A 26,292-nucleotide genomic window follows, 5' to 3' on the forward strand; every position below is an offset into this window, starting at 1 on the left:
TTAATGCTACGTTAACCACCACCCATGCATATTTAACGAAACCTCCCTCTTTAAATTCTTAGCTAGGAGGCCATTAGTGTTGCCCTAATGGAATAGTTTGACATTTTTGACATGTATTCATTTGCATTCTGGCAAAGAGTCAGCAACAGAAGATTGATACGTGTCTTATGTCTGTTGTGCTGCCTTCAAATGTAACTTAAGCAGTTAGGACATGGGAAGTTGTGCATACAAAAGGTATTGTATGCATTATACATTTGCATTCTTTCGCATTCTTGCAAAGAGTCAGCAACAGAAGATTGATACGTGTCTTATGTCTGTTGTGCTGCCTTCACATGTAACTTGAGCAGTTACGACATGGGAAGTTGTGCATACAAAAGGTTCGGCGGTGAAATGGCAACATCAGCCCTGAGCCATGAGAAGACTGGGTCATTCTTTCACTCTCACTCTTTGCTGGTACCTGCAACCTGTTAGCTTAGCAGATGTAGAAGCTAGCCTGGCTCAAAGGCTAGGAAGGCTAGGCTAATATATTCCAGCAAATATGGCAGGTAGCCAGACTAAACTCAGCTAAAACAGGGATGCAAGTCAACTCAGAATGTTTATCACACAGCGGTTCACATGCTGGCTTTAAGAATGAGGCTTTGAGGGTAATGGCGCGGGACGACATGTACACAAAATGCTTGGTCACAACTCGGGAACTTACGAGGAATAAAACAGGTTTACCCGTGAACTCCATCAACACAACACCCTACGAGGGCAGCGACAACTTCTCTCCGTTTGATTTTAAGCATTCTTGACAAATGCCTTCGCTTTTAACCTCCTTTAAAGTTATTTTGCTGTCAGAACCTCTAACAGCCTGTTAGGTTTCTGATGAAGTGGGACCCAAACACAGGACACGAAGTGGAGGCAGGAGGAGCTGGAAAAAGAAAATGACTTGCAAGCCAGGGAACAAAAGGTGCTTCAAAAACACAAGAACACAGAGAAACGTGAGGAAATGGACAGTGAGACAAAACGTGGGAACATCACAGAAAACTTGATAGAGGCCAAAGGGGACAGAGGTTAACGAGACACAGGTAAAACTAGGGTGGAGCGAGCAAAGAGAAACCAATCCAACAGTCAAAGAGGGGAAATACAGGAAGTAAAGCAGGATAAGAAATAACATCAAAACAGGAAATACAATGAAACCGAATGGGGTCAAATACCAAAAATTCTAAACCACGGGACAGCCTACAGCTCACTGCATAAAACCTAAACTATTGCATTCCCAACAGAGGTTCCAGACCAACAATCCTTCCTATGCATATAAAATATATTTACTCCTGTCTCCTCTATTTCCTGTACATTTGTTCACATGTAAACTTTGTACATTTTTGCTTATACTCATTTATTTTTTATTAGATTTTTTTTCTTTTTACTTTTTTGTCTTTTTACTTGTGGATTTTTCTTTTTTGTTATGTGTAACTGAACTACTGTGACCTTGAAATTTCTCTTTGTGGATGAATAAAGTCTAAGCCTAAGTTTCTTAATGGATATTTTCAAAAGTTGAACTTACACAATTTATATAACTAACTCGAGAAAGTGCAGCTGTTGGCGGTCTTTCCACCAACCTTGCACAGTTTAGTCAACTTTAATAAATTTTCACCTTGAAATAAAAATAAATTACACACTTTGCCTGGCAGTAAATGAAGCATGTCCGAGCTGGGAGGAGGAATCAAGTTCCAGTATTATGACACTTTGGTTTCTTAATGTTTTTTTTTTTTTTCTTTTTTTACACAGAATGACATTGAGGAAGTCCCTGCTTCCCTTTTGTCGGTGGCTCGGTGCAATCTCGGGGGCCACTCCAAATTTTTTATGTTTTGTTTTTTTTTTTTTAGAAAACACCACGAATTGCCACATTGCTTATGGATGAATGAGTGGGTGTTGGTTCTAACGAGGTGACCTCCCCTTGCGCGTGTACTACTCCCTTGTGAAGCTGGGCTGGAGCCACGGTGCGTGACGGGTCAGTCTATTACTGTACTCCTGAAAGCAACGCTCAGAGGTTCCCTGTTGAGACAGAAATGAACCTGCCGTCAAGAGAGGAGTGCGAGGGGTGGGACCACGCACAAGTAGCCTTCTTTATGTGCAAGGTGAGTGCCAGAAAAATACAGGGAGAGAGAATAAGGTGCTATCAGGAAAGCCAGTGGATAGGGAAGGAGGCACGCTGCCTCATTCTGTCATGTGTAATTTACATTTCTCTGTATATTCATACTGTACATATACAGCTCAAGCATTGAATGACATGAAGCAGTTTGATATTCAGTTCACTCAAACAGACAAACTAAATCAATACGTTTACTGTCCTCAGAATAAAATGCAAGAATGTGTCACCACCGTGAACAGGCTGAAAATAAACGGACAGAGGCTCCTGGTGAGTTTCTTTCATTTCTTTCTTTCATTTTTTTTTTTTAAACTATTTTCTACCTGAGTGCTTGTTCTGTCCTTCTCACAGTTAAATAATCCAACTAATCAGGATCATATCGAGGTGTGTGGCTGTGTTCTGGTTGTTACTCTAATTACACCGACGTCGACAAATCCTCGGAAATAATTACAATTACGGTGTTAGAAACAGTTTCATAATTGCATGTCCTGGAGCAGTTTGTGCCAATTTGTCTGAGAAAGTACTGTTTGTGACATTATCACATGCAGAAGTTGTTTTATATATATATCCTAAGCATTTAAAATGTGATATTTTAACTGAAACAAAGACAGTGAGTACTCCAGCCGTGAAAATATACAATGATGAAAAACAGGAGTGTTTACAGGATATGAAGCACAAGTAGTGAAGCTCAATCACTTGCATTACTTCCCACAGCAACTGTTTTAAAATATACCCCTCCTAACATGGAAGTTGGTAAATCTGTCGCAACTTCTGCTTTGACGCTGCTACGTTTCCATCACCCACGTTGTACATGTGCGGCGGCCTTCCGAGAAGCACAGCTGAAAACTTTTATGCGTCCCTGTTTGGGAAAGAGGAACAACTGTGAACATGAGTCTCATGCCTAATGTAGCTGAGATCCCTGCTTATTTAAATGCCTTTAAGTCTTCTTCGGTCGTGAGGAGGCGGAACGCTGATTAAGGGAACTTTATTCAGCATGTAACTGAAGTGTGGCTTTATCCTAATTTAGGATCCTAATAATAGACTTAGACCAACTTTATGGTGCACAAGGGAAATTGCTTCCTCAGAGTAGCTCAGTTGCCCATTCTGTTGAACTCTTGAAACACTCTTGAAAACCACAAGTGAAAAGAAATATAGGTGAAAAAAAAAGAATTAGAATTATTTAAAATAATATATATATAAATAATTTTAAAATTATAATAATAATTATATCATAAAACAAAATAACATGACATTCGAGTAAATTGTAGTTAAATAGTTAAAGTTCATAAAATAATAAAATATAAATAAGTTTAACATTATTAAAAAATATAAATAATTTTACAATTATAAAAATAAAAATATAAATAAACTAAAATTTGAGTAAATTGTAATAAAATAGTTAAAGCTCATAAAAAATAAAATATAAATAAAAACAAATATTTTTTTAAATAATTTTAAAAAATATATATATAAATAATTTTAAAATTATTTAAAAAAAAATATATATAAACAAAATAAAATAATGTCAAGTATATTGTACAAAAATTGTTACAGCACAAAATGTACAAAATTTACAGAATTTGCGTATGAACATGTACAGAAATAGGGACAGAAGTAAATATCTATTATATATCATATATATTGTATTATATATTATATACATAGGGAATAAAAGTAAATATATTATGTATATAATTCTTACTTAATACAAACTAGCAAACCTGTAGGAGTATTCATTCCATTGCGTTCAGTGGCCACTTGTAAAGACTCCTTGTCACACTATAAATGAGAGCCGTGTTCTCCTCTGCTTTTCATTATTCACTGACCCTGAGCTGATTCCACTTCAGGTGGAATCAGGCATCGCTGAATAGCTTCCCTAAAATCGCCCTCAAAGAATGTCGATGTGTTTTTTTTTTTCCTCAGTCAAAATGATTAATGTTTCAGAGCAGAGGCGTTTGATGTTCAAGTTACCAGCACAGATCTGAAAAATGCATCTACATACAGTATGCGCATTGACCGACAGAATCCCCTTGGCTATAGATCCAGTCGGTGCACCAGACCTCTATTAAGCTCGAGTAAACCCATGAGCGCATTGAAAGGCTCTTGCAGCCTTGTAGTTTAACAAGCTTCAAGGCTGAAGAGTCTGACAAACATTCCCAGTCACACACTATCAGCTCAGATTCTTGAACCGTGTTGGACTTTTTTTTTTTGCTGTATTTGATTTATGGTATTTTTATCACATATTCATTGTCCTCACAGGATGAATCGAACTGAAGTTGGAAACTTTTTCTAATGGCTACAGGGTTGCATTGCCACATAATCTACTGCAGAGAATTAATGTCTCCAAAAGACAATTCCTAACTTTTTAATTTGCACCACCAGCAGGATTTTATTTTTAGCCACTCGTTTAAGAGGAATATCCCAACACTTACAGGATTTATATGCAACAACTCTTTATGCAGACATTTTTTTTCTTAGATGACATGAGCTACTTTGATGATCCTCCAACTCAAACTTTTATTAGAAAATAGGAACATGCTAACAACTAACATAGATGCACTAGAGAAAAAAAAAAAGGTTTCTGAGTTCTGTAGTAATTCTTATCTTATAATTATCTTTTATTTTTATTGTTTTAATCTTTTTTTTATCCACTTATCAGTCAAATGTTTACAACCACTATCTCATACACTAGTCAGTCTGATCTCTTTTCTGTGTAATGTCTTTTTATGGGTCTGTATCGTATTGTTTGCCTTTGCACGGGGTCTCGTTCTTGCACCGTTGGCACTGTTTGCATGCATTGTGTGCGTAGGTTTGCACAGGTGCACTTTATGATCGGTTGCTTGTACTTAGTCCTATGTTACTTTCGAGCAACTGAAAGTTGTTCCGTTCTTGTTTTCATTTTTGGAGGCTGTTGTTTGTAACATTATGCTACTATGCTATTACTTTGTGTTGCACGGAAGCATGTCTCTGTTATTTTGATAATCCCATTTTAGTCGAGGTTAGTCCAGTCTTAGGATAAGATGCTAAATAACATAAACATTTTAATGTTAAATCCAATTAACAAAAACTATATCCTGCAAAATAACCATCCAGTTGAATCATTTCGTCATAAACTGCACATTAGAACAGTCGTTAAGGAGGATTCAGTGCAGGCCTTTTATATTAGAGTGTATTTGTATTCACTTGGGCCAGCACAGTGGTGTGGTGGTTAGCTTGTTTGCATGTTCTGCCTGTGTCTGCGTTGACTCTCTCTCTGGCTTCCTCCCACCATCCAGAGGCGTGTTCATGTCTCTCTGTGTTAGACCTGTGATAGACTGGAGACCTGTCCCCGCTGCGACCTTCCAGAGGACAGAAAATTAATGAATGAATGAATGAATGAACGAAGGTCTTCACTCGAACCCAATGAACTGGATATGTATGTATGAACTTTGCTGATGAACTACATGATCAGCATTCTGAGAAGAAAGCCTTCCTTTCGCAGTAAGAGTGATTTATCTGTTTGTCCTTGCGTGTCCTTGTACCTCGTCCTCACCATGTGTTGTGATTATTTGCAGTCTGCGCCCTCGTAGATTTATGTTTTGTCAGATTTAGCTCTAAATACTGAATCCCGTAACGGCGTGGAGTCAGGACGAGAATCATTCTAACTTTGATTTTCTATCGACGGAGTGACTTTCAGTAGGTGGTGCTCTTCCTCTACCATGTCAGTGCTGTTGCTCTCGACTCTCTAGTTCCTCTTCTATTTTTGACGCATGTCCCGAAATTGTCCCAGGCAGTGAATGTCACTTCCTTTATTTTCACAACAGTTACTTTTTCACTGAATCAGTGAGTACTGACTCACCTCTGTGCTACAAAGCAGAGTGAAATTTACTCACCTGTATTTCCACGTTTAGTTTATGTAGTTTTATTTTATTTTATATTTTATAACACAATGAGTTTGAGAGCCAGTCATGCTCCAGGAAATAACTTGTGTAACTTGCAGCCAGTGGGACGAGGAAGTCCATTATTAGATATTATAATAAGTCTGAGCTATAATTTATGTATTTAAATCTTTTAACATCCCATCTGGATTTCATCATGGGGCGTGTTTCACGGACAAAAAAAGAAATACCTCCCAGCGTGCACAGTCCAACAACCAATCAGAGCCATTTTGTGTTGACAAATTCAACTGTATGTGGCAAATAACTGAATTGGCCTGGCAGATCTTTGCAGCAGCATGCATATATCATGCATGCACTATTAACGTTGTTTTTATTTACAGTGCTATCACAATGTTTCCCCCACAGGCTTTGAGCTCAGCCCGGTTATACAGGTTGCCGTTATCCATGGCGGAGGTTAATTTACAGTGTGAACACAAGTTACCCACAGTCCAATACAAGTACTGCTCTAATTATCTAATCAAGCTGTTTAATTGTGTCTTCGGAAGAGAGTGGACCTGACAGAAGTGTGTAGCAGCAGCAGTGAACCATCTCCGTATTGTAAACCATCTCATTCTCGAGTCTAGACTCTCTGGGCTGTGTGTTTTATGGAGGTTTGAGTCTTCATCAGTCATTACAAACACAGTGTGACAGTATACACACAACTTTCATTCCTTCATTACTCCACACAGGGAGACTGTCACACTGTAAACAAAGACAAGCAGGGACTAAAATTAAAGTTCTCAATAAAGAAATCATTTGACGATAAACATAAGTCCTAAAATAACGTGCAGCATGAATCAATATGATAAAACTGTATCCATAGCCTCCTGAGACCCTGCGTCCCCATATGGGGACATTAAGTTTTAAGTGTTATTGCAGCTTATTCTGCATCATTTAGACCTGTTGTCCTCAAAATTCGACGCTTTTGTCTGAAATCTAGTGGTAGCAAAGGGTCAAGACATTCATTCATTCTGCAGATAACCACGGGGCAAAAGTGGACAAGGCACAAAACCTCATCAAGTTTCATGGTTGAAACTTCTTTATTTATGCTTTTTAACATTTCTAGTTTCATGTGACAAGCAAATTCAACTAATTCCATCAATAACAAGCTTCAGCGTCGCTAATTAGCAAGTACTCGTTTGAGGACGCAGGGACTTCATTGTTTGCAATCCTAATTTTGCACAGAAGTGTTCCGGCATTAAAATAGTTCCATGCATTTGTTGCACGTCGGTTACTTTGTTGTGTTACACAGTGAAATAATCCATGTGAGGACTTCTGATGCTAAGCTTTTATAATTCTTACGTTCTACTCATCCTTAATGTCTTGGAGAAATTAAAAATGCTGAGACCCAAACAAATCTGTATCGTCTATTCTGACGTACGTTCAAATGAAATATTGTGACAATACCGTGCAAATTTCTCTCTGAATAGGGACAAAATACAGGTGTGAAAGCAGCCTTTAACGTACGTAGCGTGCCCTCGCAGCTACTCTGTGTTTGGGAAATTCCGCCAAAGAAAAAGAAGAAGAAACATTTTTAAGAAGTTGTGTTTGACTCATCAGAGAGGAGTCCGGACTGTGGGTCTGTGAATGTCGTCCAGCAAGCTTCTGCTGAGCTTCGCCTTTGGCTTAGCTTGCATATTCATGTCATGTTTATCCAGTAGATTGAAAAAAAGGTCATAACACACTCTCAAACAGACGGAGTCTGCAGAGAGATGCACGGATCTAAATGATACGACAACCTCCTTCACTTTAAACCTGCCCTGTCCCTTCGGAGTTTAGTGGTTATAATTAGTGAGTAAAGAAAAAAAAAACGAAAGCACAATCTAATCTGTCTTGAGTGCTGGATGGCTGTGCAGAACGGCAGCGGCGGGAGTGACAGGCCGTCAGCGCGGCGCAGATAAAGGTAATCTCTGTCTTTTTGATGCCACATTCGCTCACACAGGTAGACGAGTTAAAAGAGATATGGAGGAGATCAAAAGAGCCGCAAGCCTCCATGCATCAGCGTCACAAACGAAGGCCGGTGACAAAAAGCCTAAAATGGACTGCAGGCACTAGCGGAATTCATAAAAAGAACAAGATAGGTGTTAATACAGGCGTACGCTGGCCTCGCTAAGCCTCATTTGAATCTAGTCACGGTTGCCTTGTGACGGATAAAAAAAAAAGAAATGAAGGAGCAAAAAAAAAAAAAAAAAACACTTTAAACCGGTATTAGCTCGTCGTGCCTGTAACTCCGAAACACTTAGTGCAGATCCGTGAACACGTGGAAAGTCTCTCACCTAATGACAGTCAGGAGACCCCCCGGGCGCCCGCCTTGAAAGAACCCAAGGTAATTTTGTGGCCGTGTAGCTGCGGAGCTGCTCTCTGTGTCGTGAAATGAAACTCATTTCAAGAAAAAGGAAAGGGAAAAAAAAAAAAAAAACGTTAACAAATGTTCTGTGTGTCAAACCCCTCCAAACCCGCCGCGTGCTGTTTCCAATTCCATCAGGAAACCACATGTGAACAGAAACAACAGCGGTGGCGATGTTCACGGTTTTATTTGGAGGGGGTGGGGGGGTGAAACTGAAACTTCACATACAAGCCACCGCGGGTCACGTCCTTTAAACTTTAAACTGGCAGCTTAACATTTGAGTCGTGTTAATGTTGCGTGGGTTTCCCGTCTGCCACAAACAGTTGTGACTCATCTGGGAATGAGCGCCGGCCTTCTGAGGGTGTCCTGTGGTGTGTGTGGCGCCGGGACGTCACTAGAGGGGGCCTTTGTGGATCACGCAGATGCTCAGTCTGTTTGGGATCTAGAAAAAGAGCAGGAGGACTGTTTTTTTTCATGTCTTTCATGGTTGACGCCATGGATAAGATGTCGTACACTCTAAAATGAAAAAAAAAAAACAACTGAGAAGACCTTTTACAGCCACTTAATTAAATGTATTGTCGCAATACAAAAAACAAATGTATTGATTTAGGTTAAACTTTTAACTTACAGACAATATTTGATGCGTTCAGTTGACTCAGTATTTGGTGGTACTAAGATCAACTTAATACTGTGTCCAGTCTAAATTCATATTTCTGGCATTGAACTGGTTTCAAGTTTCTGGTAACTTCATTAAATTGACCTGATGACTTAGTATTGTAATTCCGCAAGTCTCTAAAAAAGAAATCTTCTGGCTCAATGAAGAAAATCAACGCAACAATTTCCATTTGTCTTTTTGACTTCTTCTCAACTTCTCATAAATTTACTTTGAACCAACAAACTATGGACCCCAAAATGATGCCAAATTAAGTAGTGACCCCCTATCTACTATATGTGTTCTATATTAAACTCAACCTAGTGCCATTTAAAAAATATACTATATTATCATCATTCTGCTTTGAATATTAAGCTATTCATTTATTTCACATGTGCAACACTATGGTGGCCGCGCAACTGCCGTAAACATAAACACACCTGATGTAAACATACATACATACAAATAAAACAAACCGATCCATTTTGGCCTCAGTGCTAGCTGCACGGTTAGCTTCTCTTCTGCTAATGTTGCTGCATACTTCTCGATTTCACAATGGGACATAAAAGTTATAATAGGCAGAGACAGCGTATAACATGCAGCCTCGTTATTGGCTCAGCAGCGATAGGGGCGGGGCCTACTGGGGCCAGGAAACTTAGATTGACAGGTCTGGGGTAGTGAGGTGCTCTGTGTGAAATGGTGCACTGTTGAGACAGCTCCTGTATCACTGAATGAGTGGAGGGATGAGTGAGAGACAATGTCTTCTGCCTCCATTTATCCCTCTACTATTCTTTTTTTAGGTTATATGTATATGAACACATCTGCATGAATGTCTGGAGACAAGGTTTCCCAGCAGAACAGTGGATTGTAATGACACGATGCATGTTAGTGTCAAGTTGAATCATTAGTTATAACTTACAGCTTTCTGAGGTTTTCTTCAAGTCGAGTTCAGTCGCATCTTTAAGGCGGCAGCTCAATTCTTTTTAAAATGTTTAACAGTGCCGGACCAGTAAGGCATTCATCCTCATTGCACTGCTCCTAACATGAAGCGAGAATTTAGGCCAGAGAAGACCGAAGAGGTGATATCTGCTCTCGTAAGCTTATTACACCGTAAGTCATAAAAAACCTGTAAAACATTTGGATGTGACTGAGCTGAGATTCCCACTAAGCGGTGGCTCCAGGTTTACAGCACAAAGGAGAGGCTGCGGCTTGTAGAGCTGTTGTGTCTCATTTGAACAAGCACAGACGCTCTTATAAATAATTCAATGTGGGAGCAGAGCCTGAGTATCCACCGGGGTGGACTATTTGATATTTTATTCGGTGTCAAAAGGCTAAGTCTGATTTTATACAGACATTCTTTTTTCTTTTTCTTTTTTCTTTTTTTTTTTTGCTCCCCTCCCTCCTTCCTTCCTGTAAGCCGGTGTGATGATCAAGTGTGTATCTGTGAGGGGCAAGGTTCAGTCCTTTGAAGGAGGTAACGTCTTTCATATTAAGTGATCTCCCTCTCTGATTTACAAATGATTAAATCACAAGCTCTGCTTAAAGGGCTTCCGCTCCGCTGTGGGCTCATTCCTGGAGTCCTTTTGTTGCAGTTTCTCATTTCCACACATGAAGGTGGTGCGCTGACCCCGTCCCTGCTGAATTTCCCGTGCATCCACCACAGCTAGCATTTAAGCAACCGTGGGCACCAAAGCAGCACATCATCGCACCTGACTCTGCACGTAAAGGGCCCCTCATGCATCATTCATGTCCGAATTATGTCAGCGCCCCTGCCTCACACAGTAGCACCTTGTGGCGAGCTGCTCTGGACGTTTCTCCATTTTTTGACATCTCACAAACTCGAACAACTTTCCCAAACGTTTTGTTGTCATTCTGTTGCTCGTCGAAAAAAAAAAAAGAAGAAAAAAGCGAGGAGAGACTGAGCAAGTAACGACCTGGAGCGATGAATTATGAATGAAGAGGGGAATACATAATTTAACGGGATTTGTTGCATATTTTATGGTAATCATTTTCCTTTCATTTACAAATCACAATTGGCTTGCTGCCGCAACAAGGACAGAAAGAGAAATTCCAGTGCAGCGGGTAGTCAGGTATCCTTTTATTCATTTATTAATATTATTACGTTCGGTGATTTGGAAAAACTGTGCGACGTGACCGAGCAGTTTTCTTTCTCCAAATAAAGGAAACAACAAAACACATGTTGTCTTTTCACGTTTGCATCATTTTTTTTTTCTTGTAGAGATTCTGTCCTTTTTTTTTTGTCTTGGTTTAGTAATTCAGTGTATTTCCTAAATCTCTTTTAGTTTTATTGCTTTATTAAATGAGCTGCAAATACTCTATTAACCATAATATAATATGATGCTCATTTTCTTGATAATTATATTGTCGTTTAGCCTCTAAGCAAAGCTTCCCCCCCCAGCAGCTTCTCTATGGAGGAAAAAATAAAAATAATAATAATAATCAGGCCTAACAACTGCTTGGTGTTACTAAAATATATGAATGAATAAAAAGTATATATATATATATATACTAATGTAATGCAAAAACATAAACGTGTTCTTCTACACTGGCTCTTAGTGAGATGCTGCCATCTTGTGTTAGCTTCCAGGTAATGCATTCAGCTCAGACACGTGCACTCAGTGAAGGTGATGTCCTTCCAGTATAATAAGGAATCACAGTTATTTGTGAACTCTGCACTCTCTTATTTTCCCCTCCTTCCCGTCACTTGTTTTTTTTTTTTTGTTTATGCTCGATTACTCCTTTCTTCTTTTTTTCAGAACCTGTCCGACAGTGACATGAGCAAGTTTAGTCTCATGCAGCAGCCGTGAGTAACACTTTCATCCTTCTGTCATCGTACCCTTCAATCACACCCTCCTTTCTTCTCACCACGACTCGCTCCTTCAATACTTCGCTTCTCTTCTTTCTTCCCCTTTTTTTTTCGTTGTTTGCCACTGTGGCCTGACTCCAGCCTTTCAGGAACACTCTCACAAAATATCGAAAGCCATTTATTATTATTATTATTGTTATCTTCAAGCTTATTACGTGTTACTAAGCAGTGGGTGGTATGGATGTGACAAGAGATGACTGCACTGAATCTACTCACAAAACAGGAGGTTCAGACATAAAATTAATTAATTGTATATTCTGAGTGGGTTTACAAGTGTCTGTGCATGCAGCTGGTTTGCACATATATACATATATATAAATATATATATATATCCACATGCAGCTGGATTTGTGTGTATGTGTGTGCAGATGTTTGTGTGCAGGGGCTTGTCTGCCTGCACCTGCACATTTGTCTGTTCTTGTTTGTTAGGCACAGTATGTTCCGGTTAAACAATTCCCATGTGTACGTGTCACAAAAACATCAGTGGAGCGGAGTTAATTAATCAAACCGGAACTAAAACGGTTTAAATCGATTAATACTTAGTGAACCACACAGCCGGCTGATCAGGCGTAGCATTATGACCACCTCCCTGGCCTCTGCGGATCATACCACAGATACTTGATGAGTTTGGGATGTAGTGAATTTGGAGGCCAGGTCAACACCTTGTGCTGCTCTTCGTGTTTCTTTTAGTTGATATTAAAGCATATTTGCATGCGTGTCTGTGTCGTCCTGCTGGGGTGTCATTGCCATGGGGTGGCAATGGTCTAGGTGGGTTCTACACGTTTAAGTAACATCCACACAAATTAATGCCAGCTCCAAAAGTTTCCCAGCAGAACACTGAAATGTCACAAAATGGTTTTAATGTTATTTACTTCTCCTGTTAGTAGTCATAATATTCACTCAACAAACCATTAGATACACTGATGCATTCTGCTGTAACAGTTCTGAGCTAAATTCTGCTTTGTGACTGTATAAATTTATGTGGAAGCAGCATCAGACAGATGGGGGACGTAGTTTGTGGGGCTGTTAAACTGGATCTATTTATTTAGCCTGGCTCACTGGCTAAAATGGGGCAGTGAAAAAAAAAATAAATGCAAACACGTCAGTAGAGCACAGCACAGTTCAATAGTTCTACAAACCACAGCCTCAAAAATGAAAGGCTAGTGGAAGCATATCTTAGTTCAAAATGAAAATTAAAAAAAAAAAAAAAAGTGTTTGCATTTCTTTTTATCTACAGTTTAATACGAGTTAAAGTTTAGCCAACGTGTGCAGTCAGACCGCTCGGATGTGTTTCCCTTTTACTGCCTTTGTAAATGGAATCATTGTGAATGTATATTTTTTGTTTGTTTGTTTTTTAGGGAGCCAGGAGTATGAACTCAAAGTAAAATTTAAGAAAATAAAAACTCTCAAACGAGGGAACAAAAGGCGCAGCAGTGATGGTAGGACAATCCAAAAACACAACTAGGACCAAAAACCAAGACAAAAACTAAGACAAGCACAGAAGAACAGTCAGATAACTCACGTTGGGCCATATAAGGACAGATGGGTTAATGAGACACAGATGAAACTGACGTGGAGCATGTAAGGAGAAACCAATCAAATACTGAAAGTGGGGAAAAAACAGGAAGTACAACAAAACCAAGGAAGAAGTTTACAAAATAAAAACAGGAAACACAAGGGCAACCAGACAGACTCACAGAAAATTTAAAGTCACTTACATGATTCAACTGAGGTCATTTAGGTTAAATTATACTGGATATTGGACCTGATTCAGTTTATTAAATCAATACAGAATAGAAACTTCCCAGGGAGTGGACACTTTTTATAGCCACTGCATATTTAAATTCTGATACTAACATGAACATCTAAATTCACATCTGTATTGCGTTTAGTGTCATTATAACTAAATTATAAGACAGGATGATGCTTGAGAGTGCACAGATTTTAATTTGGATCATAAACTTATAATTTAAGATTTTCCTTTAATCCATTTTTTAAGTTTTACTGTAATGGTGAATTTAGGTAGCTTGTAAGTAAGTATTGACTGGTATGAGATGCAGCTTAAATGTATTTACATCCTTCAGAATTTACTACATTTCTTCTTAAAAATGACTCAAAACATCAGCTGAAAGACAAACTAATTTTGCTTTCGTTTTTGTTTATCCATGAAAATGAGTCACTATTACAAATCTGTGACATGCAACCCTAGTTTTCTGTATCTGCAGTAACGGCAACTAAACATTTCCGGTAACTGCTGATCAGTCAGCTGCAGCAGCTTTAATTTATTTATTTATTTCCCAGAACAGAACCGCTTCAATACACAGATGTTAGAACTTGCTTGCTTCAGGTCCTCCCTCATGGTGAATTTAGGCATCTTGTAAATAAATATCCATTGGTATATAGTGCCACTAAAGAATTTAATACATTTATGCATGAAAACGATCATAACTTCAGCTTAAAGTAGTCTAAGAGAACCCAAACTAATGAAAGTAAAATAATATGCTTTCATTTTTGTTTATCCATGCAAATGAGACAATATTTATACCTTATGCAGCAATAAAAACAAATGAACATTTTCGGTAACTGCTGATCTGCCATCTACAGTAGCTTTAATTTTTAGCACATTTCTCAGAACAAATCCGCTTCTGTTCTGAGATGTTGGTGGATTGCTTCAGGTCCTCCCACAACATTTCTTTGGGATTAAGGTCAGAACTTTGTCTTGGATACTGTGTTGTGTGCAACAATGACACATTTTAGTGTAAAACTGTCTCATCACACACCCACAGCTCATTACGTAGCACAGATGTTGACTTCCATAATGGGAATGGATTGAGAAATGTCAGTGCGATGACACCAGCGATTTCCTACTCTTTCTCATAGATACATATTGTATGCGCCCAGGTGGTTTCACATCCATCCATCCAACAAACAGCTTCGGACTAAATGACAACTAAAGGCTTATTTTCTCATGTGAATCATACGCATATTCTTCCTTAAAAATCTAAATATGTCCCCAGTCAGACAACCCGGTGCCCACACGCATTGTCTCCCTCCCCTCCCAATTTACCAGGAAACACTTTCCACACTAACACACACACACACACACACACACACACACACACACACACACACACACACACACATATATATATATATATATATATATATATATATATATACACACACACACACACACACATATACATATGTATATAAATAGAACACTTTAGGTTTCATCATGGTGCTTTCCATGACACAATAGCTGTGCACACAGAGCAAAGTTAAAGACAAGGGCATCCGTCAACCTCAGTGACGTTACACACTTATTACACTCAGAAATAACATGTGAACTGGGTGTCAACAACACCTCTCTACAGAGTGCCTCCAGTGAGGAAGCTTTCAAAGCAGTAAGTGGTGAGCCGCTAAGAAGCTACAAGCCAAGAGTGCCACTGCAAAACAGCTCCTTCAGACCCAGTTACGTGCAGCTATTAAAGTGACCGGAATTGACGAAAGGCGGCGGAGATGTGATGCAAGCGGCTTGCCGAAAGTGCAGTGACTGAAATCTGTTTTTGAGTGTGTGTGTGTGTGTGTGACTGACAGGGGAGTGGAAAAGAGAAGTGACAGAGGCAGCCAGACCTAATTCCCTCCCCTCTGTGGCAGAGACATGAGACTGCCCAAAAACACAAGTGCTCATTTACAATCCTGAGAAACAATCAGGCAGCACGGTTTTAAGGCGCCTGAGGAATGAGGCCCGAAAATGTAAACTCTTGGATTAAACATGAACATGGATACGTTAGGTAAACTCGCTGCTCCTGCCACGGCAAAGTTTCGGTAAGAAGATGAGTCTCGTGTCAGCTTTCTTGCACCTATGCAGCCGTTGTCTGTCACTATCTGTCACACTGTCACTAATCTGAGCTAATATGCGTTCCTCCAGAATCATTTCTTCTATCTAACGACACCTAATATTGTATGTTTTTTCAGGCAGCTTCAGAAGATTGTTCAAGACATCAAGAAAAATGACGGTGGCATACTGAACAAACTAAGAAGGTTAGTGTGTGTGAGTTGTTTTAAAGGTGCTAATATTGTTAATTTAACACTGCCCGGTTACATAGGGGACAGAATCTGTGAGAAGTCTTGTGATCTTAAAAAATTTCCACGTGGTTTGTATACATGCATCAGTAGAGAATGCCAATTCCTCTTTCACAACCGTTGGAATAAAAGAGACTCGCAGACCAAAAATAACTAAGACAGATGGCTGTTCTCTCACTTTCCTTTCCTGAAATGAGTCGCCTTAACACAGAAAAGGATAGATACTGTCACAAGTCATTTGTATCCATCCTGTCTGGAAAATATGCACATCCATCTGCTAAATGCCGCTATTTAAATATAGTTCCCTCACAGCACAGACATCCGCTGTGATAATGCAAATGTGTTTTTTTTTCTTTTCCTACCAGAGTCTCAGTAATTAATTTAAATCTCAGTTCATATCTTTCTTATCGCAGTTAAGTTGTCACGGTCTGACGCTGATGTCAGTGTTTCTTTCTGTCTGTCTACAGACTGAAAAGCAAACCAATTCCAAGCGTCCCTGCGAGAGACTACAGAGGTAAGACGGAAAATAAACAAAGCCCGAATGAAGTTTAGCTTTATTTCACTGTAAAACGAGCTCAGACACCCAAGAGTTGTTGAAAACCGTGATCAGGCGAAGGCTTATTTAATCTTAATTTGAACTTGATCACCTCACACCTCGGTCCTTTAATTCCCCAAATCACATATTTAGTTTCGCCATTCTTAGCCACTGTCGAGGAAAAACGAAGAGGAAATTTGTTACAAAATGGGATTGTGACAGCATCAGTCATTCCTCTGGTGGTGACATCAACCAGGAAATCTTTCAGTGTTTGCCGCTGTAGTGGCTAAATTTAATGGTCAACTTGATAATGAGTGAGATTTCTCTCTTAAACGTGATCTGCAAATGGCAAAGCTAAAGGTATGAGGCGTAAACATAATGAGATAGAAGTCATCAACACCAAGGGACAGAATAATTATTAATATTTACTATCATAGTTCACTGACACGCCTGACAGAAAATACTTAAAATAGTCTCAACTCAAAGCTTAATAGAAAGCCAGCAAATAGGTGGACATGAAGTTAAGGTTATATTGTGAGTCAACCATTTCCAGGGCCAGAAATTATCAACTTAAGCACATGTTTTGTGTTATTTATTTTTTTTCTCCAGAAATCATATTTTAAAGTGCATTTAACTCTTTATGCTAATAATGCTAATCAGGACAACTGCACTCAGCTCAAACATGCAAGGAAAACTCTCATCACCGACTTTGAATTATACGGCCACATGAGGCTGACAATTTCCTGCAGCTTCAGTTCTGCCTCAAAGCAAACAAAATGTGCCAAACTGCTTCATGAAAACAGCCGTGAAGTGACTTGGGGGGAAATTACCGAACAGGTCGAGAGGTGGGAAGACACACTTGGCTGGTTCAAGAACAGAGACGCGCTCATTTAATGTCGAGGCCTCGTTCCGCAAATTAGAAAACGTGCTTCTGTTGCTATTAACCGTTGAGACGTGGTATTAACTGGAGAAGTTCACAACTGATTTGTGTTTCTACGCATGTTTCTAAGGTGCAGTTTTCTCTCGTATTAGACTCAAATGCCTTTAAATCTCTGTGTTCACAGACGACAACAAGGAAGGCGACGATCAACTGTCTGATTTCGATTATGTAAGTTATTAAAATACAAAGACTGGTTTTTCGTTTCGGTTGGAAGGTTTTGCTGTTTGGCAGAAAGAGGCAGCATAAACAGGAGGAGCTTGTGGTTGATGAATGGGTCAACAACGCTTTTGTCCAGAGATTAATGTACTGTTTGAAACCTGTGAGTTGAACAACAGATCCTGATATTGATCAGCTGATAAATATATAGAGCTCACTTTGTCTGTATCTCGGGATTTAAGTTCAGATAGAGCCTTTTATGTTTTATCAACACAAAACACAAAGCCTCTCAGGGCGAACGTATCCATTTGAAACATTATGCAGTAAGTGACGCTGTTCCCAGGATCCACATGAGGATGACAACTACGAACCTCCTCCAAGCCACAGATCCTTCACCGCAACTCCATCCGCTTCCCTGCCGAGAGGAGAATATCTCGGTCAGTACAGTCATTTGACCTGTCTGTTTTGCACCAACATTTTATTTTTTTTTTTCTGCCAAAAGCATGTTTTTTTCACCCCTTCTTACGACTTCTTTTCATGACGTTTTTCTCTATACCCTTGAGAGTTTCCTCTGCAGCCACCGGCGCTTTCCTGAAAGCGGCGTAATGGGCCCGTTGAGATGAATCAATACGTGCGCGCTGTTGAGCCACAATACACAGAAGACTTAAGAACTGTGCATCATGCAAATGCTGATGTCCTGTTTCTGCTTCTGCTTCTGCTTTCCAGACAGCTGCCGTAACCGACCCAGCCGGCCACCCAGGAAGCCCCTCCACCCTGGCAAGGGCTCCAAACAACTGCCCCCAGAACCCGCCCAGGTGGAAAGTGATGATGTAAAGCTCTTTTTTTTTTCTCTCCCCCTGATTAATTTTTACTAAATCCCAAAATTTTGACCTTTCGAATTGGAATGCTGTGTCTATAGGAAGACTACATAAATCCAGATGAAGACAACTACATAGAACCGGCGGAGAACCCACCTGCCAGTAAGGAGCACACCAGAAAGACTTGATGTTTCAAATGTGCGTGCTTTTATAGCGTATAATGCTTCTTAATGCTTCCCCTCAGACCTCATGTTGCACGGTGGGAACAGAAATAGAAGGGACCAGCCCACCTCGTCTCCTCAAAGTCCTGGTATGTACGACACAAGTTCACCTGTGGTCGTCCTTTCTCAGCCGCAACCACGGTCGAACCACATGTTCAACACATGCTCCAAAAATGTGCTAGCAGCAAAAAGAAACGGTGCATGATACATTCAGATGGCCCCTCTCCTTTCCATTCGGGTCGTTTGAAACAAGAGCGTTTGTTAATTTGACGTTCTGGAAATGCAGAGAAGCGTATACTAGTGAATTATTTTAAATATGGCACAAAGGAATCAGTTTGCTATGCGAGGCTGCACTATTTGGCTTTATGCTAAATGCTAACTGTGAAAAAGGGCCCTGTGGCCGTCATGAACTCATTCTAAGAGCTGCACTGCAATTTATATTTTGATCCTTTTAAATGAAGTGGCCTGCAGGATATCATTTCCTGTTAGATTGTGAGGGCATGTGGAGAAGGTTGTACGTGAAGATCTTTAAGCTTTATGGTATTTAATGAACTCAGGAAAACAACAAATATACAGTCAAAAACTCTGAGTCTGTATCACTCAGACCCACCCATATAGTATCTGAGCCACATTTATTATTCATCCTCCGCTGAAGTCATGTGAACTGGCTCTTTGGTGGTGGCTGTGATGTTTACAGCCCAGTTCAGATTTTGTCATATGCAGAAAAACCATCCTTTTTTTTTTGTTTTTTTCACGAAGGAGAGGTTTTCAGACTTCCTCTTATTTGGTGTGAGATTTGTGTGCGCAGTGTGAGAGCGCAACACTGAGACTGAAAGTGTGTTAGAAATGGAAACTTGGGCTAAGGTCAACAGGCTTACAATTAAATGCCAAAGAGCCAACCTTTAGCACGTATTATTTTGACTTCGTCGACCATCTGCATTTGTCGCTCTAGCATGCAAACATTTACTCGTAACCCTGCACAGCGGCTAACTGGAACGGCATTCGCTTTGGCCAATTTTGATTTTTTTGAGGAGTTGCAGGATAGTGGTTGAAGAGGTGGAGGTACTGCAGGAGCGTCACAAAATCTTTGGTTGATTAGACATTTTTTTAATATATTTTGAATTCCCCCTAACAAATGTACATTTCTTTGAATACACATTAACATGAATCCAATATATTTTAGTAAAGGGATAGCTTAATATTGAATGCAAAACGATAATGTATATTTATAAATAGCACCAGACCGATTTTAATACATAACACATATAGTAGGTAGGGGGTCCCTACGTAATCTCTCCATCAGTTTTGGGTCCTTGGCCTGAAAAACGTTCAAGACCCCCTGATTTAAGGCACAAGTGAGCAGCGGGACGTGCAAGAGGAAGACACTTTTAAGGAACGAAAAGACACAAAAATACAAAGTATATACAAAAACAATAAAAAACTATGCCAGGAATGTGTTAATTATCCAACTGGTCCAGTAAATAAACATGAATTACAGGGATTATACTGTGTATTTACATGTTATTGAAGAGGTAGAATGGGTAATAAATATAACTAGAACTGCAGTTATCTCCGGGGAAGGCTTTTGTGATTCTGCCTAATTTCATCTCTGGTTGTTTTTTCAGGTTTTTACGAAGTCCCCAATCAGGTAGGCTGTTAATGTCACGCCACTTCTGAGTATTCTTTGTTGCGCTGCACATTTATACGTGGAATTACATATTGATTGTGTGTTACGGCATCTTTGCAGGAGACCTCTTTAAGTCTTCCAGCAAACAGGTCAGTTTAAGCCTTTCTTAATTCACATCAGTGTATATCTGTCAGTGGTGGAATGTAAAGAGATATTTACATTGCTTTATTTATGCCAGTATATTTGATTTACAGTTTTTATTTGATTGGAAATGACACTTGAATATCAAACCTTTCTGGGATAGCTCCATTAAACCGATAAAACCGATTCTTGAGTTTCAGAGTTTTGCGAAACACTTGGAAATGATTTTTTTCCTCTCATGAGCGAACAGATTTATCAGTCACGCATTTGGAGAACATTTAAAAATCGAAATAAAACCCAAATTCAACTAATAATACTTTAGCAGATGTTAAAAGAAAATGTTTTATTTATTTATTTTATTTTTTTACATTGCAGTTTAATTAGTTTTCCTTGAAAAGCAAAAGATCTGAATACTTCCTCGACCACTGTCCAATGCACAGTGATGACTAATTGCTTAATTTCTTTGCGTCCATGTAGCAGAGCGTGTCCAGTCCCCACCACGCAGTCTCACTCTCTGCCACTGAAACCCAGCCCCAGGTGCGACTAACAGCATTCCGTTATAAAGTGACTCACGTCATCATTTCTAAAAACGGAACCTCGGCATGTTTCAAAAATCCCGATTACAACATTTCTTTTGAAGCTATTATACTGTCACACTGATATGGAAACACGTGTTGTATTTTTCAGGGTGAACGCGAGGAGATCTCCCCCTCCAGTGAGTGCTGATAATTATCCAGTGCTTCATTTAAAACAGGCGCTTTGCAGAGATTTGACAAACACTGCACATTTATAGAGGACTGACTGATTTTGTGGTTCCCCAGGAGCCAGCGGATGACGACGAATACGAAGTCTGCGACCCAGATGACAGTGAGTGTTTTACGAAATGATCTTCAGTATGAATCCTGAGATGGGAGCCGTTTATCACAGCTGATCATGTCTTAGCACGAGCGTAATCTCACTTTGTGCTCCTCTAGGTCACTGTAAAAAAACAGCAGAGGGTCCTCCTCTACCTCTGCCCAGACCTTTACCCAAAGAGTAAGCATCTCTTGGCCTCGCATTTTAGATTGGTAAATCTTCAATAAAAAAAAAAAAAAACCAAGCCTTTGTCTTTTTTTTTCTTTTCCTAGGAGATCACCAAAACCACCTTTGAGGCCGGTAGGAATGATTTTTAATTAAAAACCGATACATTTTACTATACACTTCATTTCTGTGATACTGAAATCTGTGAAATCTTCTGTTGCAGAGGCCAGATTTAAAACCAAGGGAGTTTGAAAGTAAGTGTTTGAAATTGACGGAGCCTTTGAAAAAAAAACGTTAACAATGAGCTAATTAGTCCAATACAGAAGAAGAAGATTAGACTGTGGATACATCTGTTGTGTCATAAATTATCATTCATCAGTGACTGAAAACAAATGAAAGTAGTTTCCAGATGAAAAGGAGCATAGATAATCGGTGAAAACAGATGGTTAAAAAAGGGCAGTAAGAGCTTAACTTACACATTTTATCTGTGGAATTTATCTTCACTTGCTAATTATCATAAAAGAGCAAACAGTGTATTAGAGTACGTCTCTGTTTTTCGAAGGCAGAACACTCCCTGTGGTGCACAATGACCAGAAACTTTCCCCGAAAGCTTTTACGATGGACATGAAGCGACCAAAGTAAGAAACTCTACAAACCGTTTTACACTTTGCATCATATCTTAACTGAGCATGTGCATCTCTGGTGACGCTCGAAATGAGGTAAAATTGCCTCTAATGACAGCTTTGCGCTGTGCACCGGCACTTACTACGTCTTCTATTTTTGCAGAATTCCTCTCCCACAGTTTACCCCCCTCAGTGAGTATGGCTCCTTGTTGTGACTCACAGCAGGTTAACAACCATTTGAGACTTTGTGCTTTAGCATGGCCTGACGTAAATTACTATATTTGCTGTCCCAGAACCACCTGAGAGAAGTGTTTCTGCTGAGAACGGGTCAACGGATCAAGATAAGGTGCAAAACAAAATAATATAATATATAAAATAAACACACTTTTATGGTTTCTGATAGTTATGATCTCCGTTCTCTTCATTTCAGGATGCAGATGTTTATAATAAACCTTGGTATGCCTCCTCGTGTGACCGCAAGGCCGCTGACGACGCCTTGATTAGCTTTAACAAAGTGAGAATCTTACTTTGGAGTACCCAAAAGCACTGTTGCTCCACCAGCTAAGCTGCATGCTAATTATTCCCTAATGAGGTCCCTATGTTGGTTTGACTGTGCAACGTTTTTCTGTTCCAGGACGGAGCGTTTATGGTGAGGAAGAGCTCCGGTCATGACTCACAGCAGCCCTACACGCTTGTGGTGTTTTACCGGGGAAGAGTGTACAACATCCCGATCCGCTTTGTGCCGAACACTCAGCAGTACGCCCTGGGACGGGAGAAGAAAGGGGAGGAGGTACGGGGAGAGGGCTTTTATTTCTCACATTAGAGGAGGCTAGGTCTGTTAATGCTGCTTGTCCCATGTGTCCCAGCAGGAACTTAGGCAGGTGAGATAGGTAGGCAAATATGACCCGCCTCAGGCAGATAGATAAATGTGACAGTAGATGTGCTAACGCCCATCCATAGCAGTTTCTCATTATTGTTAATCGTGCGTTCCATTTACCTCGGAGGGTGGAGATCTGCACTCGGCGTTCCAGTTAAAGCTAGGTGGCTGTGTTCATTAAAGCTCTTGCCTTGTCCAGATATAACTTGGTGCATTCAATAATTACATTTTTTGGGTGCAGAGTTAATTAATTAATTATTGCTATAATGTTAAACTAAATTTAAGCTTCACAAATTGTAAATCGAACAGATAACTTGAACCAACTCATGAGTTTTTTGTACTAGAGTTATTTACAGTGATTAAATCTACAAGGCCACACAACGCAGAAGTTTATAATTCAAAAGTTTTAATTGTTTAACTTAAATGTAGACAAAAATACACTATTAATCACAGTTTGCCCCGACTGTGTTTCGTACTGTATTGGATTTACCAGGCTATTGTTTTTAGCCGTTGTTAGCGTCACATGGCCTTGTAGTTCCCGTATAACACATGAAAAACTTAAATTACACTATAACAGGGTTTCAACGTATGTATGTGGAAAAATACTGTCTGTACGGCCGATTTAATGCAACAAAAACTAATCACAAGTAATAAATTGAATAGTGCAGGAGCTTCTAATTACTGTTTACATTGGGGGTGGCAGCCATCTTGGCGACTCAACTCAGGGGTAGTGAGGATTCTACAAATTTCTGAGTAGAAAATACGACTTTGGTTGTGGGCATTCCAGCTGATTCCAACATGGAAAGTCGGGTTTTTGAGTACAAATGGAACGCACCATAAGGACAGGTTTTACTTCTATAGGGGTGAATCAGAACCAGCCCCACCAGTCTCTCAAGTACATTAGGCAAGGCAACTTGTCTAAAGCCGCTTGACAGATTGCATGTCTCACTCCCGGGCTTATAAGGAAGTTGTTTTCTTCTTTCCTTTCCTTTCCTGCATCGGTTAAAGATGTGTTGCAAGGCGACAGACTGCCGTTTAGTCAGAGACTACATAACTATGGGCGTGCTATGACCAGAGTGGGCCGCCGCGTCTCGTTGAAGTTTCTCCAGCTGTCTCCCAACATGGCCGATGGTCATGGGGGTGCGGGGGTTGGGGTCGGGGGTTTGTGCTTCAATACCGGTGGGGTAGGGGCAAACCAAGGATTTGTGTTTGATAGGGTGCGAAGAGTGTGGGAAGGAACAGCAGGAGGTCCAGAGCTAAATCTGCTCGGTGCTGCAGCCAGGGATTTACTAAGTTCAGAACTCACTGGTGAGCCTGGCTGGTACGGTGGTTGTGATCTTCAATGCAGTCAGTATTAAGATTAATGTGAACCTGTAGTTTCAAAAGACCTCCTCACAGTCCTGGTGTAGACAGGCTGCCTTTGAACTGCAGGAACATACTTAACGAAATGATCTGTGGTCTGATCTGCCATGTGGGCACAGGGCCACAGCTCTAGTCTGCATCCGTAGCATTTGCATACAAAAGGTCTAGAGTACCGTTTTCAACAAGTGGTGCAGTCAACAGAGCGGTGGAGAGCTGAGAGAGCACATGGCTAAATTACATTACATTGCTGTTCCGCCATCTGATTCGGAAGCCACGAGACCAAGAATATACCTGGCTCAACAGAGAAAGGGGCCCCTCAGACAGCTACCTGACCCCCTTCTATCTAAGAATCAAAGGATCACCACTGATAAAAATCTCTATGGGACAGTTTGAAGACTGCAGTTAACATGCCACCAACACTTATTAGTATTTTTGGTGGTACATTAATTTTACCTCTATCTTTAATTTTGTATCTGTGATTTTCATGCTAGTATATGTGGCTATAGCAAAAGGCTTATTTCATTTTTTTATAGAAAAAAACAGTGAAACACGCAAAAAGAATTGATTTATGTGAATTATTTAATTGAATATTAAAGTATTAAATACATTAAATGCAGGAAATGCTGTCTTTAATTTCTGCATGGGAAGGAAATTACACGTTTTTTTCTTAAGTCTAACACCTTACCCTCCTTTTAATGCAGTACTTCCGCACCGTCTGCCACATCATCGAGAACCACCAAAGGAATCCCCTGGTGCTGATCGACAGTCAGAGCAACTCCAAGGACGCCACCAAGCTGTGCTACCCCGTGAAGCCATAGATGACCCTCACCGATGGCGAGCGGTCGAAACTGAACATCTCGGTACAAAAAAAATAAATAAAAAAAAGGGCTAATCCAGACCCGTCTACTGCAGTGACAAAAGAAGCACAGGAGATCTCTATCACAGATGTACGAGAGGACTTCAGAAGGCGTGCCTGAGGGCTTGACTGGATGCAGTGTGGCAGAGGAATCATCGTTTTCATCGTCTTATCTGTGCTGTGGCTTTGTTAACACCACATAGATAGAAGCTCTCAACCAACATGAGTGAGAGTTTGCATTGTAGGTGACGTCATGTGCGTAATCTCGTCGAGATTACCGTCTTGGACGTCGACCAAAACCACAAAATGCAACACTGGTTTTTAGTTCTGTTCCGCCTCTGAATATTTCGTTTTCATTCTAAAAACCTTATCTCGACTGAATTTGTCTTCACTTCAGATAACCGACTACTTTTAACCAATACAGTTTTTATTATTTTAGTCACATCATCACACATTTGGTTGCCTTTTAACCCTCCGCAGAATCAGCACTGTCAAATAAAGGCTTCAGTATTACATTTGGAGCTACTATAACTGTATGTCCCTCTTGCAACAATGGTTAAATAACATTTTTTTTTACAGTGTCATCAGAAACATAGATGTTTGTAAAAATGATTTGCTGTGTAAATTCATCTTTGTTTTTAACCACATCTGCAGCAGTTCTTTTTCTCACGTGATACGGCAACATCATTCAGAATAAACTACAGGGTCGGATTAAACCGCAGATCTTCGGCACACGCCCAGAGCGACAATGAGATCCAGACAACCCCATCCTAAACCCTAAACTCCAGCTAAACGAGCAGCAACAGCCCCACTCAGGCCGATGCGTTTCTCCTCATCTCAAGGTTCTGCGTCTGCACTGCTGGCCATGCAGAGCTAAACAGCACTGACTCGGGAGACTTTTTAACTTTTTATTAAGATGTATAAATATATTTTTTTTAACGCTCAGGCGGTAAACAGTGTGTTCAAATTAAAATGTGAAGAATGGGACAGTGTTTCTGTAGTGGAAGGAAGCTGGCAGACTAATCATGTGTTTGGAACAAAATACAAACCTGTATGTTTTGTATTAATAAAACTCTTGTCTTGTGTAAGT

At 40.0% G+C, this 26,292-nt stretch overlaps 1 protein-coding gene across 3 annotated transcripts; it reads left to right on the forward strand.

Annotated features, from left to right (window-relative positions):
- The first annotated feature begins 1,804 nt into the window (after positions 1-1,804).
- On the forward strand, positions 1,805-26,290 carry blnk (B cell linker). 3 transcript variants are annotated; one of them, XM_047603275.1, is made up of 24 exons: positions 1,805-2,123; positions 2,342-2,404; positions 11,828-11,874; positions 15,919-15,984; positions 16,494-16,540; positions 17,626-17,669; positions 18,001-18,094; positions 18,384-18,487; positions 18,577-18,637; positions 18,720-18,785; positions 20,322-20,344; positions 20,444-20,472; positions 20,942-21,001; positions 21,152-21,179; positions 21,286-21,331; positions 21,439-21,499; positions 21,592-21,619; positions 21,708-21,738; positions 22,047-22,122; positions 22,271-22,299; positions 22,401-22,453; positions 22,538-22,621; positions 22,742-22,897; positions 25,048-26,290. In XM_047603275.1, the coding sequence occupies exons 1-24, from the start codon at positions 2,055-2,057 to the stop codon at positions 25,162-25,164; spliced, it is 1,482 nt and encodes a 493-aa protein (XP_047459231.1). In that variant the 5' UTR covers positions 1,805-2,054; the 3' UTR covers positions 25,165-26,290. The 3 variants fall into 3 exon arrangements, with proteins under 3 accessions (XP_047459231.1, XP_047459232.1, XP_047459233.1); XM_047603276.1 differs by having other exon boundaries at positions 20,945-21,001; XM_047603277.1 differs by lacking the exons at positions 1,805-2,123; positions 2,342-2,404; positions 11,828-11,874 and adding an exon at positions 15,254-15,768.
- Positions 26,291-26,292: the final 2 nt, after the last annotated feature.

The sequence above is a fragment of the Mugil cephalus genome, chromosome 13 (genome assembly GCF_022458985.1).
Source record: "Mugil cephalus isolate CIBA_MC_2020 chromosome 13, CIBA_Mcephalus_1.1, whole genome shotgun sequence".
In the NCBI taxonomy this organism is placed as follows: domain Eukaryota; kingdom Metazoa; phylum Chordata; class Actinopteri; order Mugiliformes; family Mugilidae; genus Mugil; species Mugil cephalus.

Excerpts from the sequence above, each read along its gene's own strand:
- blnk (XM_047603275.1), top strand. The coding sequence starts at position 2,055 with ATGAACCTGCCGTCAAGAGAGGAGTGCGAGGGGTGGGACCACGCACAA. Across the intron at positions 18,095-18,383 it reads GCCGAGAGGAGAATATCTCG|ACAGCTGCCGTAACCGACCC; the intron begins GTCAGTACAGTC and ends TCTGCTTTCCAG. Across the intron at positions 22,123-22,270 it reads ATGGACATGAAGCGACCAAA|AATTCCTCTCCCACAGTTTA; the intron begins GTAAGAAACTCT and ends CTATTTTTGCAG.